This window comes from Gobio gobio, assembly GCF_949357685.1.
Source record: "Gobio gobio genome assembly, chromosome: 18".
Classification (NCBI taxonomy): domain Eukaryota; kingdom Metazoa; phylum Chordata; class Actinopteri; order Cypriniformes; family Gobionidae; genus Gobio; species Gobio gobio.
Window position 1 is genome coordinate 45,929,104 of NC_137111.1, and position 13,853 is coordinate 45,942,956.

Consider the following 13,853-nt stretch of genomic DNA (forward strand, 5'->3'; position numbering starts at 1 on the left):
TGCGCATAATTTTACTCATTCCCGCAGATTTTGTGCTCAAACACCCAAAGTGTGGCGCATAAAGCTGCCTCTGTACTAAATTAAGTTCTTTTTCGCTGCTTATTACGCTTAAGCAGTCAAATGCACACAAAATAATGTAAAAATGCCAGTCTTGGTAAGTATTCACATAAGCAAAGTCAGTTCTGTTTTAAGTGAATGTAAACAGTTGAGAAAGAAACAGTATAATGGATCCGTGCGTCAGGTCTTAAAGTGACAGCAACCTAATAAATCTAAATATGGATGTCAAAATTGTGGCCAGTGAAAATGCTGAGTGGCTAGTAACTTTGGACTAGCCACATTGACTGGTGAGCAAAAAGGTTAATGTCAAGTCCTAAGAGCCTAAAATTAACTTTTTTAGAAAATGTATCAGCCATAAATATCTTTTTACCAGCCATGAAACACAGATTAATCCTTATTAAAGTTACAAAAGCTATTCTGTTAAGAGCAGTGAGTGATTGTTCTTTGTCTTTTGTTGTTTTATTAAAATTAATGACACAGACGGCAGCAGAAATATTAGGCTGCTGTCACTTTAAGAGCGAATGCACGGATCCAATATACTGTTACACATGCGTTTTATTTCTCAACTGTTTACGTTCAGTTAAGACATAACTACACTGTAAGCTTATACAGGTTGATTGAACTTAAACAATTTATGGAAACTCGTTGCCCTAAAAAAGTTAATTTTGTCTTGTTGAAAAAACAAAACATTTCCAGTTTAATGTACTTAAGATTTCAACAGCATTTAATTAAAAACTTTTAGTTAATTGAACTAACAAACTAACTTAAATTTTAGGTCACCATGATGCAGATGAGTGTTCGTTTTAGTTGGGCTCTTGCCGCAATGCATGCTGGGACCCATGGGGGAGTTTTGATTGGTGGTACCCAGCATGCACTGCAGCATGAAGCTTTTCATTGTCACCATTGTTGAGATTCATACGCAGATTCTTGATGTCTGCATGTGTTTAAGTAATGCCGTAGATTTAAACCTTTTGAGTACTACATGGTTTTAAAATCTTGAATATTATTCAAATACCATAACAGTACTGGATCTCGTGTAATAGAATAACATTAATAACATCACGTAAACACAAAATTGATAACACATTACCTCTATAAACAGAACATTTTAGTGTGATTGAGATTAGTGATTCAGCTTCTACATGATGATGTCATCATCATCAATACAGTAAGTCAAAGTCACCTGATCACATTTTCTCTTTGGCTTGTCTTGGCATAACTAAAGTGTTTTTTTAAACACACAGTTAAAGCAGCCAAAGAAAAGAAAAAACTAATGTTAAAGAGCCAAGGGTCAACTAAAACAAACACTTATCTCCATCATGGTCAGACAGAAATAAAGCCAGTCTGGTTAGTAATGTGTGAAGCTGGTAATGCTGTTGGTGGAGTTGTTTAATCCTCCTCTGCTGAGATCTTCAGAGATTTAATGTCTTCTTTTATCTTCTGTTGATTTATTTAGTTATTTCAAAATGAAAACCTTAAACAAAATAAATTGTTTAAATAAAGTCAACAGTATCGTAAAATAATTTTTTGAGTGTAAACACAGCCTAAACTTACATTTTGTTTTACTGGCTAACTGTTATACATCTAATGTATTAGGGATTAATAATGTATTAGCTGTTTGAGACCAAAATGTAAAGTTACAAGGCCTATACTGAAGCAAACGTTGATAAAAATGCGTGCAGCTGCATCCATGCCTGACTTCAGTTCAAAGAGCCAATCAGCATCTTCCTTGTATTGCGTTGTATTGACAACCGACTAAAATAGGCTTCTTTAAGTACATTTAATCTAAACAATTAAATAGAATGAAAAAAATCATGCAAATCATACAACAAACGAAAAACATTTAGTCATTGAACAAATCTGTTGGAGTTTATGTTTATTGTACCTAAATAATTTGAATTAAAACAATTTCAGGGATAACAGTGTATGTTTACAAGGATATTTGCCAAGATGGACATTTTGACAATTTAGTTTGAACAAGTCTGTTCAAGCGCAAGACGACGTGAAAGAGAGCGTGATTCTGTACTCATGCGCTGTCTGAGATGCAGATTTCTGAGTATCGAATTTGTGCCTCTTCTTGAATATTTCAATTGGCAAGGCTTGAACGATGAGATGACGGGCCAGTGTTGCATCATCACAAAAGTTTATGTTTGTTCATGTTCTCACACTTTTGCATGGTTATAATTCATAAAAATGCCGATTACAGCGTTTCATATGCTCGCCAACACTGATTTGTACTCGCATTTAGCGCTTGACGAGTGTTAATTTTAGGCTCTGTATATGTATATATGTACTGTATATAATCCCCCCCCCTCCTCATTATTATTTGTTGACTACCTAGGTGGCTAAAGGCCCAGTCGCACTTGAAAGAATATCATGAAAATCTTCAGCTTGCCCTCGAAGTCTCATCCTTCTACCAGCTGGCAGATAATGTTGTCTGTTCCATCAATAACATGGTAATCATTTTCCTTCATAGTTCCATCAGCGGTGCTATTTCAGTTCAAACCCCACAGGAAGGCCAATGTCTGTGACAGTTTGCTTTGACAAAGTGTCCTTTGATATGAATGTACACCCCACTGCTGCACCGAATGTTGGGATGTGCTGATGTAATCCAATCATGTTATTTATGGTTTTGCTCCTTTTTTATCTTCTCATCCAGAGAAAAAGCCTCTCTCCAAGCAGTGGAGTGGAAAGCGGCAGAGACGGGGAAATTCGGGACATTGCCAGTCAAATCATGGTGTGCGATCCAAAATTCATATCCCATTATAGCTACGCAAGCTGCTGTGCCCTGAATGCGTTAGTTCACCGTCCAACTGTCTGTCAAACACCATCCTGACGCCCGTGTTTGTTTTCCTGTGTCTTTCTGTGTGGTTTCAGATGCTCGATGTGACTGTTTCCCAGCTATCCAACCTGCACCCGGCGCTGGCGGCCCGGGTCACACAGAAGCAGAGCGAGTTAAAAGACTGCTGGGCCGTCCTCCAGAAGACTCTCAGGTAACTCAAACCACCATAGTTATAAACCGCACAAACCCTATGGTGTCCTCTCGGGGACACAAGCCATTTCCCTCCTTAATGGGCAAACTGTGGGCTTTCCACAGAGCCGAAGGCTCTTTCCACAATCCTGTTTTTGTTGCATTTGTATTCCCCTCCACCAGCCGTGTGGTGCACGGCCAGGGAAAACGTTTCCAAATGATAATTAGATGCATATAAAAAATGTGTGCTTATTTTCATAATGTCAGCTATTACCAATCAGAATTCCCTCCCCCCGTTTAACGTAATGTTTTAAAATGCTAAACACCAAAACAAGCCGTTTAATATCAAATTTAGTTTGTTTGCTGCAATTTTGCAACTGAATCCAAGTTTGAGCTTGTTTTGCATTTTATTGCTCCATCATCTAAGGCGTCCGTATTGATTTCATTGTCGTTTAAGGTCTAAAAGTCTGGGATTCCTGCTCCCGAGCCCAGTTAGTAATAATAAATAATGTGCTTACTGCGGAAAGATTGCCATCTCCTCCTTGTGCCTTTGGTTGAGGATGAAGCATGTTTATCCCTGTAATTAAGAGGAATTTATTCCTTATATTAAATGCATAAGAGTTTATTTGGGCAATGCAGATGTTTAATCAAGATGAATTCATGGCAAAAGTTACTAATGGTAAAATAATACACAAGCAGCTCGTTCTGTTCTGCAAACATAGTAAAAGTTCACAGCCGAGCGGAACGTTTCTAAGGGTAATTAACAAAGACAGCGAGTTTCTCGTAAGTAGTTAAAAATCATAATAGAAAAACAGATTCCGTTATATATTATATTATTATATTTTTTTATAATATAATGTAATATAATATATATTATTACACATATATACACGATCAGTCATGACATTATGACCGGTTAAGTGAATAACACTGATGATCTCTTCATCACGGCACCTGTAAGTGGGTGGGATATATTAGGCAGCAAGTGAATATTTTGTCCTCAGAGTTGATGTGTTAGAAGCAGGAAAAAGGGGCAAGCGTAAGGATTTGAGAGAGTTTGACAAGGGCCAAATTGTGACGGCTAGACGACTGGGTCAGAGCGTCTCCAAAACTGCAGCTCTTGTGGGCTGTTCCCGGTCTGCAGTGGTCAGTCTCTATCAAAAGTGCTGCAAGGAAGGACCAGTGGAGAACCGGCCACAGGGTCATGGAGGAACAGTGGAGAACCGGCCACAGGGTCATGGAGGACCAGTGGAGAACCGGCCACAGGGTCATGGAGGACCAGTGGAGAACCGGCCACAGGGTCATGGAGGACCAGTGGAGAACCGGCCACAGGGTCATGGAGGACCAGTGGAGAACCGGCCACAGGGTCATGGGCGGCCGAGGCTCATTGATGCACGTGGGGAGTGAAGGCTGGCCCGTGTGGTCCGATCAAACAGACGAGCTACTGGAGCTCAAATTGCTAAAAGTTAATGCTGGTTCTGATAGAAAGGTGTCAGAATACACAGAGCATCTCAGTTTGTTGTGTATGGGGCGGCAGAGCCGCTGACCAGTCAGGGTGCCCATGCTGACCCCTGACCTCCGCCCAAAGCACCAACAGTGGCACGTGAGAAGAAGGAAGAAGGTGGCCTGGTCTGATGATCTCGTGTTCTTCTACATCATGTGGATGGCCGGGTGCATGTGTGTGGCTTACCTGGGGAACACATGGCACCAGGTGCACTATGGGAAGAAGGCGTGCCGGCGGAGGCAGTGATGCTTTGGGCAATGTTCTGCTGGGAAACCTTGGGTCCTCCATCATGTGGATGTTACTTTGACACGTCCCACCTACCTAAGCATTGTTGAGCCCATGTACAGCCTCTCATGGAGACGGTTTTCCCTGGTGGCTGTGGCTCTTTCAGCAGATAATGCGCCGCCACAAAGCACAAATGCTTCAGGAATGGTTTGAGGAGCACAAAGAGTTTGAGGTGTTGACTTGGCCTCCAAATTCCCCAGATCTCAATCCAATCGAGCATCTGTGGGATGTGCAGAACAAACAAGTCCGATCCATGGAGACCCCACCTTCCAACTTGCAGGACTTAAAGGATCTGCTGCTAACATCTTGGTGCCAGATACCACAGCACACCTTCAGGGGTCTAGAGGAGTCCATGCCTCGACAGGTCAGGGCTGTTTTGGCAGCACAAGGAGGACAAACACAATATTAGATCATAATGTTATGCCTGATCAATGTATATATTTTTAGTAAATAATACTGTTCCATACTATTAATTCCTTATTAGTGGCGTTTTGTAAAGTCAAACACCATTCACATTTTCTTAAGGAAGAACTAGTGTATATAATATAATATAATTTGTGTATATATGTATGTGTGTATTATCCTCCAAAATCTTAGCATTTCATGCTTTACATCTCTTGAATCTGGTTATTCCCATGTGTGTATTTATTTTAAGACATGATGTAGTGTATTTAGTCATCCATCTTAGTGGCTGTGCTTTGAAAATATTGTGGAAGTTACAAATACCAGATGTGTAATCAGCTATCATCGCTCGCTCACAGTCACTATATTCAATCTCCACAGAGTGACAGTAAATGAGAATCCACCGTGGATATAATTAGAATCAGGGACGGAGCTTCTGTGTTCTTGGCCTGGGCCTTCAGTGCTGTTGGCAGGTTGATTTGATGGCTGAGTGTTTGTGTTTGTAGGAACGAAAAGGCAGCTCAACTACCCTCGTTAACCAGGGAAGGCAGTGACCCTGAAACCTTCAGCCAAGAGACGCCCGGCAGCGTGGGAACAGACCCACACAGAATTATGGGAAAGGAGGTTAAAGAGGAACAAAACCGTCTGAAGGGGTTTACGGTATGCAGCTTTGATTCTGTTATAATTGTACAGCTTTCTTATGCTGCTTGTTTTTCTTTTCTCCCTTTTTTTTTGGTACTCTTTCTGAGCGGAAATGCATAATGGCACCAGAGTTTTCACATGACTCCCAAAACATTGACGTTATGCGATTGCAGAGCACTGCAGATTTATTGATTTCGTTAATGATGGTGCATCATTAGAACGTTTGTGATAGTGACTATAATCACATGAACAATGTTATATATATATATATATATATATATATATATATATATGTATATGTTCAGTCTAATTAAAAGATTACTATGTAGTTTCTGTTTAGTCGTCATTTTATGTGGCTGACGGCAATTGTTTTCTTTAAACAGTAATTAAGCGAAACAAAAACAAAAAAACATTCTTAAAGTTTTAATAATGATCACTAAGCCCCTTTATTATGCACATTAAATATTCTGTGCAAATTAAATGCTTGATGATTAAATGATAAAATCCCTTTTTAACAGGGTTATTTAGTGGGCTATTATTTATATTATATACTATTATAGTAATTATTCATATTTTGAATTGTCGTTTTTTGTGTTCAGTTTAATCTTAGTTTACTTTTTAGTAATTTTGTTATGTGCTTTTTTCATTTTTATTAGTTTTAGTTTTTTTTTAAATATTTCTGTTTAGATTTAATTTATTTTAGTTTTATTAGTTTTGTCATGTAATTTTGTCATTTTTATTAGTTTTAGGTTTTAAAAAATATATATTTCTATTTAGATTAAATGTATTTATATTTTAGTTTTAGTAATTTAGCACTTCAACTTGTACTTATGGCAACAAGTTTATCATATAATATTTATATTTTATTTCAATTAAAACGTTTTTAATAGTTTAAGTGAGCAATAACAACACTAATACGCGTCCCAATTCGCATACTATCCATCCTAAATAGTATTCAAAATGAGAATTAGTGTCACAAATCATAGTGTATTGAAATGTGTGATCCAAAGATTCCCGGATAGTCTACTTTTCCCGGTTTGAATCCGAAGTGCAGATCCGTACCATAGACCGTAAAAAAATACACACTCCGTACACACTCTTAACGGCTCATATTGCCCACAACTCATTGCGCTTTGGACGAAGATTCGATTAGAACTACAAACACAGATTTACAAAAGTGTTTAAAAACTACAAACATGGCGGATGTGCGAGTCCGACAGTTAAGGTTTAGATAAAGGGGTTTGAGTGACTAATTATCAGTATTTAACCTGACGACAAGATATTTATTCAGTGTTATCCACATCATATGTCATCTGCAACGTCATTGTGAACTTTTATAAAGACACGTTGGTCCTTAACTTTTAAATGCATCATTATGCAAATTGCAAACACATGAGGGGAGTCTCCGCACGACTGGCAGATCAACGTGCTACTACATTTCTCTACCAAACAGTAGGAGATTAAATTGAATAGTATAAGTAGGCGAATTGGGATGCAGTATTTTTTTTTTATCCTGACTTGAGTCATGTGAAAGAATCTTGAATGTTTTTACTGTTTGATGCTGAAAGGGTGACCAGCACTTTGCCATAATTACATAACAGACGCAAGTGTTAATTTCTCGTGCATAGAGCTGATTCAGCCGCTGTAGATTTGATTGTGAATGACCTCTGACACCTCGAGTCTGGCTCCTCTTTCAGCCACACAAACACACTCGCTTCACTCCACGGATGATGGTGCCGTTATTTAAGAGGGCAAAATCTGAGGCTCCTCTTTTCCTGCCTGTCGGTTTGGATGGGATGTAAATGAGTCAGTTTCTGTCATTTATTTTATGACAGCCTCTCTATCTAACAAAGCCCCGTTGTCTGTGAGACACCACATTCAGGAAAAGCCTTTCAAGGTGTTATTGACACTGGCACGACAGATCTGGACGTTTCCATGAAGTATGACGCGCTTCGATTGTGCTGCGAGGGCAAAAACAGGCCGCCAGGACAAACGCCGTTCTCTCTCAAAACTCCCAAATCTAGAAGTTTTCATATCCGCTGACATTATGGCTGAAATAACATCTTTTGGACGTACCTGCAGAAAATAGAAACACTCATTGGATTAATAAAATAGCAACTTAAACCATTTGTTATATTACAGGCCAATAGCGCTGAAGAGGAAGAGCTTCAGTGTGTGTGCATTAGGATTATCTTGGATGTTTTTCCTTCCTTTCTCATTTATCGGGTCAAAAAAAGAAGAAATTAATACTTTTATTCGGCAAGGATGCATTACATTGATCAAAAGTGACAGTAAATATATTTATAATGTTACAAAATATTTCTATTTCAAATGAACACTGTTCAAAGAAAACTAAAAAATATATAATATCAAAATAAATCTATATTTATCTATCAAACTATATATATACGTATATATATACACGTGAGAATCAGAACTGGACCACGGAGCAATGGATGAAGGTGGCCTGGTCTGATGAATCACGTTTTCTTTTACATCACGTGGATGGTCGGGTGTGTGTGCGTCGCTTATCTGGGGAATAATAATATATACATAAAAAATATATTGAAAATATAATAAATGTTTCTTAAGCAGTAAATCAGCATATTAGAATGATATCTAAATGATCATGTGATAAAATACATATAAAATATGTGATATATGGGTATACATTAACTTTTTGAATGATACCATTGTACTAACATGGTAAAGATCCAAATAACTGCTATTTTATATTAATTTAACAATTAAAACTACCGGTAGTCAAAAATGGAGCTAGGGATGATTAGGTGCATCTGGATAAAATAGTCCAGAAATATATACCAAATGTCGAGGTATCAAATGTCCAAAACACCCATATTTGACATGCAGATCTTCTTTTCCCAATGTTTCATGGATGTACTTAAACTGATACTGCCAAAAATAAAGAGTAATTTCCAGTAAAACATGACTTGTTTCGCCCAGGTGCGCCATATTGTCTCTAGCTTTAATTGCGTTGCATCAGGTGGTTCTCTGGGTTTGGTTTCATTGGCACAATGCTGGCGACATTCTGGACCGAAGCAGGTTTGAAACAAAGGCCACTTGTGTCAGCGCTGGTAGCAGAGGTTACCTGGGTGTATCGTGTATGGGAGCCGCGCTCATTACTCTTTATGGAGACTTTTACTGGAAGACGCAAATCCCCAAAACCAGCGAGATGCCAGATGGCACCACCGGTCCGAATGCTTCTAACCGAACGGCTCTCACAAACACACCAATGCTTGAGTAATACACTGCAATGTGTAACTTTCCCAGTAAGATTCACTTCAAACTGTTGTTTTGTCATGAGGGCAGTTGACTTAAAAGAGAAAAATGTCTCCAGAAAGAGACTATAACTATATTTCAAGCCTGAAACCAGTTTAAACCAGCCTAATATGGTTTACCGCCTGGTCTTTGCTGCTTTAACCCTATAAATCCTACTGTATCATATTTGGTACGTGAATTTTCTTGCACTTTTTTTAGCAAGTAAAAGCCTTTTAATATAATTGTACAAACGTCCACTTTCATCTTGTGCTTCACGTGTCTTTTTGTTGTGAAATCTTTTTTATAAAGTAAATGTAAGAATTAACTTGGTAAGATTACTGGACTTAATAACTTAACTTTACTTCATTATCCATACTATAAAATATATATATATTTTTATTTACGGTAAAAAACGGCAGATGTTTTTTGCCAAAAATGTCCAGTAAAAAATACGGTAGTAAATTTTTTTTAACTTAAATTTACAGTAAAAAATACGGTAGCAACATTTTCGGCTTTAGGGATTGAACTTTAATTTACAGTAAAAAATACATTAGCAACATTTTAGGTTTTACAGATTTAACTTAAATTTAGAGTAAAAAATATGGTAGCAACATTTTTTTTAACTTAAATTTACAGTAAAAAATACAGTAGCAACATTTTAGGCTTTAGGGAATGAACTTTAATTTACAGTAAAAAAATACAGTAGCAACATTTTAGGCTTTACAGATTTAACTTAAATTTAGACAAAAAAAAATATGGTAGCAAACATTTTTTAAACTTAAAATTACAGTAAAAATACAGTAGCAACATTTTAGACTTTAGGGATTTAATTTAAATTTACAGTAAAAAAATATGGTAGCAACAAATGTTAAACTTAAATTTACAGTAAAAATACAGTAGCAACATTTTAGGCTTTACAGATTTAACTTGAATTTACAGTAAAAAAATACGGTAGCTAAATTTTTTTTTAAACTTAAATTTACAGTAAAAAATATGGTAGCAACATTTTAGGCTTTACGGATTTAACTTAAATTTACAGTAAAAAATACAGTAGCAACATTTTTTACTTAAAATTACAGTAAAATGCAACATTTTAGGCTTTACAGGTTTTTTTACTGTTAAAATCACGATAATTTTTTACAGTCCATACATCATTTTTTAGAAAAATCTTTGTTCATCTCTCAATCATGCATTGTATTATAAGTTTTAAAACTACAGAGATTTGATTATAAAACTAAGCATTTAAATATCATCTTACTAAGACATTTAAGATCATCTTACTAAGATATTATTGGCAGATAAAGAGTGACGACTTATATTTATATGCGTTTTATGTAAGTATCGACTATATTGTTATAAAATCTGATTTACAAGCTATCAGAATATCATCTTACCTTTTGTCCATATAAATATCAACAATTGCATATTTTTGCTCAGTTTGGGCCTAAAATGTAGGGGTTTTTCCCCTCCATATTCTTATCGTTCTGTATGAACCATAAAAGCCTGATGCATCAAATATGATACTCAACAAAAAACATTATGCAAACTTTTCTGAGCATTATTTCATATGTCAGTGTCAGCTTTTAAACATGGCCAAGCTGGTTGACTAAAGTGCCGTGGTTAGTTTAAGCAGTTTTTTCGTCAGTTCTAGCATGTCTAAATGCATATATTTACACATTACGACGAGGCACAGCATCTATCCGTTGGTGAGCATGTATAACCAAACTTCTTGTTTAGTGACGTGAGGTAAATATGATGAAGAGGCTTGTATTTCTGACTAATGGCTCCCAGATGCCACGAGAGCAATTGGCTGACATCACTGCACAACTTTACACTGAAACGGAGGTCTTGAAAGATAGAGAGCGAGAGCTGATGAAATACGAGCAAAAACTCGAGCGCTAATTGGTATCAGCGCTGGGAACGGGCAGAGAAAGCCATTGGAGAGCTGTCTGTGACATAATGCACAATTCCTCACGTTTCATCATGGAGGAAAGGTGCTGGAGTTTGTATAAAAGCCTGGATTGATCATGTGGGGAGGAGACGTCTGTAATGGTTATACAGTATGTAATTACGGCACGCTTGTTACGCCAACGCTTCACGCTAGTGAATAGCATGATAACGTGCCGTTGTGCGATTAAACTGGAGGCTTCCACTCCTTGAGTGGCGTGTTTATAAATGCTATTAAGCCTTGTAAATTTGCTGTGCGCTCCAAATGGCACTTTCTCAGGCGACTGTTTTTTTCTTTCTCTCAGGCATCACGCGTTTCTCTCTCCCAAACTCTGACTCATTCATCCTGAGCTCATAATCAGAGAAAGCCCGGCTCTGATTCATACGCTGCCATAAAGCATGGAAACCCATTTTGTCTGGGTGAAAACACTGTCGAAGTTTTGCTTGATTTTGTTTTCAGCAAAATCCTTTCTGAAGTTATTACTTTGAAATGTTTCCGTTTTAATTTTCACCCTCTGTGTCTTGGTCAAAAAACTTTCATAGCATATTTTTTCAAGTATTTGTCTTCTGTTTGCACTAGAAATGTGATTTGGTATATTTAATTGCACAGATGCATGTTTCAAATCTAAAATCCATCCCCAGTCAACACAAAATGAGACATCAAATGACCAGAAAAGCACCATGAAAGTAGTCCATACAACTCATGCTCTATATTATACCAAGTCATATTATGTCATTGAAATTTAAATCATTGACTCATTCTCATTTGCATTCAAATAAGCCACTTAAAGGAACACGCCGACTTTTTGGGACTTTAGCTTATTCACCGTATACCCCAGAGTTAGATAAGTCCACCATTCTCATCTCTGTTCGTGCCATAACTCTGTCTGACGCACCCACCACTAGCCTAGCTTAGCACAAAGACTGGAGGTAAATGGCTCCAGCTAGCCTACTGCTCAATAAGTGACAAAATACGCCAACATTTTCCTATTTACATGTTGTGTCATTCAAGCCACCCTAGGTGTTTATGATTTTCTTCTTTCAGTCATACACAATCGGAGTTATATTAAAAAATAGCATGGCTCTTTCAAGCTTTATAATGGGAGTGAATGGTTATAATAAAGGCCTTCTGAAGCGAAGCCATGTGTTTATGTAAGAAAAATATCCATATTTATAACTTTATAAACTATAATCAACTTTATAAACTATAATCATACGGTCGTATGTTAGTCTAGTTACAGAGGAAGAGTGACCTCTGACCCGACGTATTGACGAACGCGTAAGCGCAGAGCATGGAACAAAACTAAACACAGCTCTCGAATTAAAAGTCTAAAAGGAGAATTTTTAAAGAGAAATGTGGGAGGAGCTTGAGTTTGCTGTTTGAACCGCGAAAGGCGTCTACTCTCACCTGAGCTTATGCTACTCCTACGTCATGTGTCGGGTCAGAGGTCACTCTTCCACCGGAACTAGACTCACGTATGGCCGTTACCGGAAGCCAGTGATTATAGTTTATAAAGTTATAAATATGGATATTTTTCTTAGATAAACGCATGGCTTTGCTTCAGAAGGCCTTTATTAACCCCCTGGAGTCGTGTGGAGCACTGTTATGATGGATGGATGCGCCTTTATGGGCTTCAAAATCTGGAAAGAGCCAGGATATATTTTTATATCTCAGATTGTTTTCGGTTTAAAGACGAAAATCAAATACACCTAGGATGGCTTGAGGGGGGACTAAATCATGGGATCATTTTCATTTTCGATCCCTTTCAGCCAAACTTCATTGGTTTTTGCATATCGTCGCTGCCCGATGAAACTCACCAATGTCCAAAACGGTTACTTTTCAGGAAGTGAAAAAAACACTGTATTTCAAAAGCAGTTGAATGTAGCGTTGTCATACTTGGTACGCTATCTTTACATGTAACCATATTCTTGCCAGTGTAATGATATAATCCACATTTGACCAAAATTGATTTTAAATGGACATACGTGCATATTTTACAGTAACGGTGGTCGATATGCGTTCTTCCGATCATTAATTAGAATGGCCAAGTCGCGTTTCATATTGACAGAGGAATACGCTCAGTTTATTAAATAGCCTACGTCTTAGTTTATTAAATACGCTTAGTTTATTTAATATTAATTATAAATGTATTAAATGTCTCTTGCAAACTATGAAGGGACAATGAATCAATACACTGACATGGTAATGCTAGACAGATACTTAGTTTGTACAGTCCTACCGTAATTTTGTCACTCCTAGACGTACGTCTGGCGTCAGGGGGGAAACGTTTACCTCGATGAAGGAAAGTCATTGTCTCACCAGGCTATGTTTCACGAGACCGGCGAGATGCTTCCACAGGGCGGGAGATACGCAGCGTGATTGACAGCTTTGACACCAAATAGATATACGTGAAAAACAGATGACATGATTTCACAACTTTTCATTGGCCATTTAGATATGTGAAGCATACTGTATATGGAAATGAACCTGGACATTCAATCCGTCGAAAAATCTAAAAATCGGCAAAATGGACATACGTGGTTTTCATCGGACAGCGACGATATATAAGTCAAGTCAAGTCACCTTTATTTATATAGCACAACAGTCAAACACTAGGGCTATGTTTACATTAAAAACGATTGAAAAGTAGCGCAATAGAATGAAAAAACACCATATGACTGAATTCAGCGCATGTCTGTTTACCGAGAAACACGTTATTATTAAACACATTTGCTTTATTTCCACTTTTCTAATACTTTCTTCAT

General features: G+C 37.5%; 1 protein-coding gene across 4 annotated transcripts in view; it reads left to right on the forward strand.

Annotated features, from left to right (window-relative positions):
* Positions 1–13,853, forward strand: part of mymx (myomixer) — an 85,930-nt gene that overhangs the window by 29,234 nt on the left and 42,843 nt on the right. For all 4 annotated transcript variants that reach the window (XM_079843592.1, XM_079843595.1, XM_079843593.1 and 1 more), the window contains exons 8-11: positions 2,399–2,513; positions 2,717–2,794; positions 2,935–3,050; positions 5,726–5,879. In XM_079843592.1, the coding sequence (XP_079699718.1) occupies positions 2,399–2,513; positions 2,717–2,794; positions 2,935–3,050; positions 5,726–5,879 (463 nt within the window). The remainder of the gene's footprint in view (positions 1–2,398; positions 2,514–2,716; positions 2,795–2,934; positions 3,051–5,725; positions 5,880–13,853) is intronic.